Source organism: Triticum dicoccoides, chromosome 6A (genome assembly GCF_002162155.2).
Source record: "Triticum dicoccoides isolate Atlit2015 ecotype Zavitan chromosome 6A, WEW_v2.0, whole genome shotgun sequence".
NCBI lineage: Eukaryota > Viridiplantae > Streptophyta > Magnoliopsida > Poales > Poaceae > Triticum > Triticum dicoccoides.
In genome coordinates, this window is record NC_041390.1 from 614,846,889 (window position 1) to 614,854,440 (window position 7,552).

A 7,552-nucleotide genomic window follows, 5' to 3' on the forward strand; every position below is an offset into this window, starting at 1 on the left:
CTTGGTCCCGTTGACGCTCCACGAGTGAGCACGTGTCTATGCAACGCGAGGGCGTTTACACCAGGGTGACATTAAGCTTTCTTTTTAGTGGATAATGCATACTTGGAAAAATTAAATATACATGTTTCCACAAATATCTTCTTTAAGTAGGATCTACACATTCAATGATGTTTTTCAATTTACCAGTTCATTTTTTCATTCATTGAATTTAGGTTTTCAGTTTTCATGACTCTACTTCAAACGCCAAAGAAAAAACAAAAGACTTAAAACGATACTACTACAATAGCGAGAACACGTACATTGCAATGTGATGGAAGATACACCAGAGTGATTATTAAAAATTTTGCCGTGAAGCCATGTAGGATAACCATCGACTGAGAAGATCGAACTAAAGAAACATATCTACCTCAATTCACTTAATTAGTCTTAAAATCTACTTCTAAAAAAGGATACATTTCTATTTTACAACTACTGAATTTTTACAAACTATTTTTTGAAGGGATAAATCACTAATAAATCTGACAAAGGGAAGAAGAGATAACAGGAAGCTGATTTTTTCAACCACGGGTTACTTAGCCGTTAGGTCCGTTAATACCAACTCTTGGTAGGTAATTGATGTATTAATTTTCATGGGTTAATTCACATATGAAAAGCCTCCTTTCCTTTTTTAAAATGGGATCTCCACACTCAATGATGTTTTTAACATCACCGATACTTTATTGATAATAGTGTTAACCCGTTCACTTACTATGAGCAGCAGTCAATAGATTTAATTCAGTGGATCTTGTTGTTAATTTTCGCTGTTCCACTTCTATGTTAAGTAGGACAAAAGACGTAAATAAGTAATGTTGTATATAAATAAATAGTTAGCACGTGCAGTGGCGAAGCGTGAGTAAAATCCAGAGAGGGGCCAAAACAGCTAGAGAGATTAGAGGTCGGGAGACCAACAGGGAGTTTAGGCTTAGCAGGGGCACATCCTTGCAGTTTTTTCTCTCGGAGGGGGGAGGGGGAGGACCCTTCTTGGTCCCTCTAACGCTCCGACAGTGAGCACATGTCCATGCAACCCATAGGGCGTGTACACCACAATGACATTAAGCTTTCTTTTAGTGGATAATTCAAACTTTGGAAAATCAAAAAAGCATGTGTCCATGGTAATCTTGTTTAAATAGGATCTGCTCATTCATTGTTATTTTTCAATTAACCAACTTACTTGTTTTATTCATTGAATTTAGGTTTTTGCTTTTCATGACTCTATTTCTAACGTCAAAGATAGGTAACGACACTACTACTACAATAGCTAGAACACGTACATTGCAATGTGATAGAGGATACACCAGAGTGATTATTAAACATTTTGTCAAGAAGCAATGTAGGATAACCATTGACTAAAAAGATAGGTAAACTAAAAATACATGCCTATCTTAATTCACTTAATTGATGATAAAATATACTGAAAAAAGGATTCATTTTTATTTTACAACTACTAGAAATTTGCAAACTATTTTTGAAAGTGATAACTCAGTAAATCTGATAAAGGGAAGAAGAGATAACAGGAGGCTGGCTTTTTCAACCACGGGTTACTTAGCCGCTAGGCCCATTACTAATAAATCTTGGTAGATAATTGATGGCTTAATTTTGCTGGGTTAATTGGCAGATCAAATCCCTCCTCAAAAAGAATGTTGTATTGAAGCGTTGGCGATACTATCAAATCTTTTGTAGGTAATTGATGGATTAATTTTGCATATCAAATGTCTCCTTTCATTTTTTAAACGGGATCTCCGCACTCAATGATGTTTTTAACATGATCGATACTTTAACGGTAATAGTGTTAACCCGTTCATTTACTACGAGTAGTAGCCAATAGTTTAATTCAGTGGATCTTGTGATTAATTTTCATCCTTCCACTTTTTATTGCTATAAGTGAGACAAAAGCCGTAAGTAACCAACGTATATAAACAAATAGTTAGCACATGTCTATGCAACGCGAGGGCGTGTACACCAGGGTGACATTAAGCTTTCTTTTTTTGGATAACTCGGCCTTGGAAAAGTAAGAAATTATATCCATAGTTACCTTCTTTAAATAGGATCTGCACATTCATTGATGTTTTTCAATTAACCAGCTTGTTTTTTTGGGAAATAATTAGTATCCACCGGCGGATCGCTCCGAAACGTCAACCGTCTTCGTTGTCTACCACGTGTCCATGTGGCCCTGCCCGTTGTCCACCTTTCCCTCCCTAGAAATCACGATCCTATCGCTCTCGTCTCACCCAGGAATAGTTGCGGGGCCTCGGTTCGCACGGACATCGATTGTGAAAAGACTATTAATTTCTGCAACAAGACTTCCGTTGCAGAATAATTCTGCAACAAGACCTTTGTTGCAATTTTTGTTTGCAAATTTCCCGACTTCTGTAAGAAGACTTTTGTCACGAATTTTTTTGAGACAAGACCTCAATTGCAAGAAAAAGAAACTATAACAAGACCTTTTGCAAAAAAAATCTGCAACTTGGCCTATGCTGTAAAATTTTCTACAACATAACCTCTGTTGCAGAAATTTTTTGGAACACGACATATGTTGCAATGCTACCGGGTGATACTTGACCACTCAATAATAGCAGCGCCCGGTTGGTAATCATCAAGACAATAAATAAAAAACAATGGGAAACGTTTACCATCATCCCGCGGATTGCAACGGCTGCCTCGACGTGTCCAAGTGAAGGCTCGTATGCGGCCCTTAGTCGGACACGCTTTTCTGCAACAAGGGCCATGCTTCTGAAATATATGTGGTATTGCAATGCTCTACAACGGGATTTGTGTTTTGCAGCAAAACCTTTGTTGCAGAAATTTTCTGCTACAAGACCCGAGTTGCAAAAAAAAATTACAATCTTTTTTCAACAAAACCGTCGTTGCAAACAAATTCTGTAACAAGACCTATGTTGTGGAAGTAGTTCTGTAACAATACATCTGTTGCAATGATGAAGGCGCACTCCACACACCAGATCCAACGGGTCGTGACCGGGCCGATCTTTTTGAAAAGGTCGCCCGGCGGACGCGTAGCACTCCCCTTTTGTTTTGTTCATTGAATTTAGGCTTTTAGATTTAATGACTCCACTTCTAGCGTCAGAGAAAAACAAAAGACTTAAAACGATACTACAACAATTGCTAGAATACATAAATTGCAATTGTGATGAAAGATACACCAGAGTGATTATTAAACTTTTTGTCGTGAAGCCATGTAGGATAACCGTTGGCAAAAAGATTGATAAACTAGAAAAAACATAACTATCGTAATTCACTTAGTTAATGATAAGATCTACTTTGCAAAAAAGATACATTTTTATGTTACAACTACTGAAATTTTGCAAACTATTTTTAACGATAAAGGGAAGAAGAGATAACAGGAGGCTGACTTTTTCACCCATGAGTACTTAGCCGTTAGGCCTGTTACTATCAAATCTTGGCAGGTAATTGATGAATTAATTTTGCTGGTTTAATTCGTAGATCAAAATCCCTCCTTATCCGGCTCACTCCATCAAAGACGACTTCTTTTTCCAATTCCAAAAGAATCGCCAGGCGAGCGGAGCAAACCCAAACGCCAAAACCCCCGCCTCAAAAACCACCCAAAGCCACGGCCACCCGACCCAAGAGCAGCAAAGCACCACCACCACCCGAGCTGCGGCAGCGAGCAGAGCAGCAGCAGCAGAACCCACCTCGCCCTCATCCCCTCGCCCCCATCGACTGCGATGATGGAGATTCCACCACGCGCGCCCGCCTCCCCCTCCTCGTTCCCCGCATAGACCAGCCCACTCTTTCCACCCCCCTCCCTCCTCCCTCCTCTGTTCTCCGAGCGAGTTTGAATCTTGGGGATGGCCAAGGCGGAGAAGCTGGTGGTGGAGGTGGTGGCGGCGCACAACCTGATGCCCAAGGACGGCCAGGGCTCCTCCTCGGCCTACGTGGAGGTGGAGTTCGAGCACCAGAAGCGCCGCACCCGGCCGCGCCCCAGGGAGCTCAACCCCGTCTGGAACGAGCGCCTCGTCTTCCCCGTCGCCGACCCCGACGACCTCCCCTACCGCGCCATCGACGTCGGCGTCTACAACGACCGCGCCGCCTCTTCTGGGAACAGCCCCCACGGCCGCAACTTCCTCGGCAAGGTGCGCGTCCCGGCCGCCGGCGTGCCCGCGCCAGGGGAGCCCGTCGTGCCGCAGCTCTTCACGCTCGAGAAGCGGAGCCTCTTCTCGCATATCCGCGGCGAGATCACGCTCAAGATTTACCGCGCCGGCGCCGCGGCCGGCGAGATGGTCGCCAAGGGCAAGCAGGAGAAGGCGGCCAAGGTGGTGGTGACTGGCCCCGAGGTGGTCGCCGCGCCGCCCGTGAATGGGGGCAAGAAGCAGCAGCAGCAGCAGCAGCACCAGCGCCAGCGCCAGCGCCAGCAGCCGGTGGTGGCCGCGCGGCCGCATCAGACGCAACAGCAGCAGCCGCAGCAGCCCATGGAGGTCTTGCCGCAGCCGCAGCCGGCGGCCATGAAGCCGGTGATGCTCGCCGACCACTACCCCGTGCCCGGCATGTTCCCCGGCGGCCCCGCGGACTTCTCCCTCAAGGAGACGCGTCCCCACCTCGGCGGCGGCCTGACGGCCGACAAGGCCAGCGCCACCTACGACCTGGTCGAGCAGATGCAGTACCTGTACGTGCGCGTGGTGCGCGCGCGCGGCGTGGCGACGCCCGGCGAGGCCGTCGCGGAGGTCAAGCTCGGGAACTACCGCGGCGTCACGCCGCCGGCCGCCGCGCACCAGTGGGACCAGGTCTTCGCCTTCTCCAAGGAGACCATCCAGTCCTCCTTCGTGGAGGTGTTCGTGCGCGCCCGCGGCAGCGACGACCACGTCGGCCGCATCTGGTTCGACCTCTCCGAGGTGCCCCGCCGCGCGCCGCCGGACAGCACGCTGGCGCCGCAGTGGTACGCCATGGAGGACCGCAAGGGCGAGCGCGGCAGCGTGGAGGTGATGGTCGCCGTGTGGTACGGCACCCAGGCCGACGAGGCCTTCGCCGAGGCGTGGCACTCCAAGGCCGCCGGCGTCCAGGGCCACGGCCCCCTGGGATCCATCAAGTCCAAGGTCTACGTCGCCCCCAAGCTGTGGTACCTCCGTGTGTCCGTCATCGAGGCGCAGGACCTGCTTCCCATGGACAAGGGGCCCATGGCGATGGGCCGGTACCCGGAGCTCTTCGTGCGCGCGCAGATCGGGAGCCAGATGCTGCGCACACGAGCGTCGCCGATCATGGCGAACCGGGGCCCGACGAACCCGTTCTGGAACGAAGACCTGATGTTTGTGGTTGCCGAGCCATTCGAGGAGTTCTTGGTGGTCTCTCTGGAGGATCATGTGTCGCCGGGCAGGGATGACATCCTCGGCCGCCTCGTCGTCCCGGTGACTGCCATCGAGAGGCGCTGGGATGAGAAGCTTGTTGTCTCCAGGTGGTTCGGGCTGGAGCGCGGCGCCGGCGGCGGCAATGTCGCCGTCAACAGTCCGAACAGCAGGTTCGGGAGCCGGGTGCATCTCCGGCTAAGTCTCGACGGCGGCTACCATGTTCTGGATGAAGCAACGGCGTACAGCAGCGATCTCCGGCCGACGGCCAAGCAGCTGTGGTACCCGCATGTCGGGGTGCTCGAGCTCGGCGTGCTGGGTGCCACTGGTCTGACACCGATGAAGGGCCGGGCCGATGGCAGGGGCGCCACGGCGGATTCCTACTGCGTCGCAAAGTATGGGCAGAAGTGGATCCGCACGCGCACCGTCGTCGACTCGGTGTGCCCCCGGTGGAACGAGCAGTACACCTGGGAGGTGTTCGACCCCTGCACCGTCATCACCGTCGGCGTCTTCGACAACTGCCATGTCGACAAGCCGGCGCCTGGGAACAACACCACGGTGGCTGTCCGTGACAACTGCATCGGCAAGGTCCGCATCAGGCTCTCGACACTGGAGACCGACAGGGTGTACACTCATGCCTACCCTCTGCTCATGCTGCATCCGTCCGGTGTCAAGAAGATGGGGGAGCTCCACCTGGCCGTGCGCTTCTGCTCCAGCAATGCCGGCAACATGTACCATGCCTATGCCCGCCCGATGCTCCCCAAGATGCACTACGTCGAGCCGCTGCTGGTGCGGCAGGTCGAGAGCCTGCGGTTCCAGGCCACGAGCGTCGTCGCCGCCCGGCTCGGCCGCACCGAGCCGCCGCTCGGCAAGGAGGTCGTCGAGTACATGCTGGACCACCGCTCACATCTGTGGAGCATGCGGCGCAGCAAGGCCAACTTCTTCCGCCTCGTCTCCGTGCTCTCCGGCGTGATGGCGGTTGGCCGGTGGTTCGAGCTGGTTCGCTCCTGGCACTACCCGGTGCACTCATGCGTCGCCGTCTTCACGTTCCTGGTGTTCGTCCTGATGCCGGAGCTGATCCTGCCGACGGCCTTCCTGGTGATGGCCTTCACCGGGCTGTGGCGCTACCGCGTGCGCCCGAGGCACCCGCCGCACATGGACATGCGGCTGTCCCACGCGGACGCGGCCACCGTGGACGAGCTGGACGAGGAGTTCGACACGTTCCCGTCGAGCCGCGGCGACGTGGTGCGCTTCAGGTACGACCGCCTCCGCAGCGTGGCCGGGAGGGTGCAGACGGTGGTGGGCGACATCGCGACGCAGGGCGAGCGGATGCAGGCGGTGCTCAGCTGGCGCGACCCGAGGGCGACGATGCTCTTCTCCGTCGCCTGCGTCGCTGCTGCGGTCATCGCCTACGCCGTGCCGATGAAGCTGCTGGTCGGGCTGTGGGGCCTCTACGCCATGCGCCCGCCGAGGTTCCGCAGCCGGATGCCGTCCCCGCTCATGAACTTCTTCCGGAGGCTGCCATCCAAGGCCGACATCCTGCTCTGATCATCCCATCTTCATTCAGGTGGCATTCCTTGTCTGAAGTTGGCTGCAAAATGGGTAACTAATTAACCTGGTGACCGATTCAGTTAGTGGTTATTTTGGAGGGAATTAGGTGGATGATGCTTCAAAGGTTTCTAGCAAGAAACAAACTTGCTTGCTTGCTTGCTGCAGGTGGTGCCTGGCATGCTTCAAAGGTTGCTTAGCTTAATTGCTGTTAGTGTTAGTAGTTAATGTATTCTGCTGCTTCGTGGCAGCAGCAGTACTGCAGTAGAAGTAGCACAAGACTTGTGGCTAAGCATATCAGCCTTCTTGTAGTTCCAGTTTCACTTGTGCAAGGACTAAGTTTCAGTAGATGGCAGTCAACCCTAAATCTATTATGTCTTTGTCGAAAAAAGAGTTAATCTATTATGCGACGATGATTGTTGATGAAAGGATGAGTAAGTTCAATATGCTGTTAATCCATGTGATGATGATGTGTTGATTTTAGCTGTAGCAGAGTAGAAGGCTTGGTGCTTTTTATGGTGCTACTGTTGCGAGCTGAGCAGCTCAGTGTGGGGGAGAGGTGCTGTTCATGTAGCCCCAGTTTCAGTTGTGCAAAGAATGAGTTCAGTTGGTCTTTGTGGTGATGATTGATTAGTTGGTGAGGCAACAAGGTT

At 51.5% G+C, this 7,552-nt stretch overlaps 1 protein-coding gene across 1 annotated transcript; it reads left to right on the forward strand.

Annotated features, from left to right (window-relative positions):
- Nucleotides 1-3,684: 3,684 nt before the first annotated feature.
- On the forward strand, nt 3,685-7,292 carry LOC119318499 (FT-interacting protein 3-like). The gene has a single exon (XM_037593072.1). The coding sequence runs from the start codon at nt 3,864-3,866 to the stop codon at nt 6,897-6,899; it is 3,036 nt and encodes a 1,011-aa protein (XP_037448969.1). The 5' UTR covers nt 3,685-3,863; the 3' UTR covers nt 6,900-7,292.
- Nucleotides 7,293-7,552: the final 260 nt, after the last annotated feature.

Excerpts from the sequence above, each read along its gene's own strand:
- LOC119318499 (XM_037593072.1), top strand. The coding sequence starts at position 3,864 with ATGGCCAAGGCGGAGAAGCTGGTGGTGGAGGTGGTGGCGGCGCACAAC.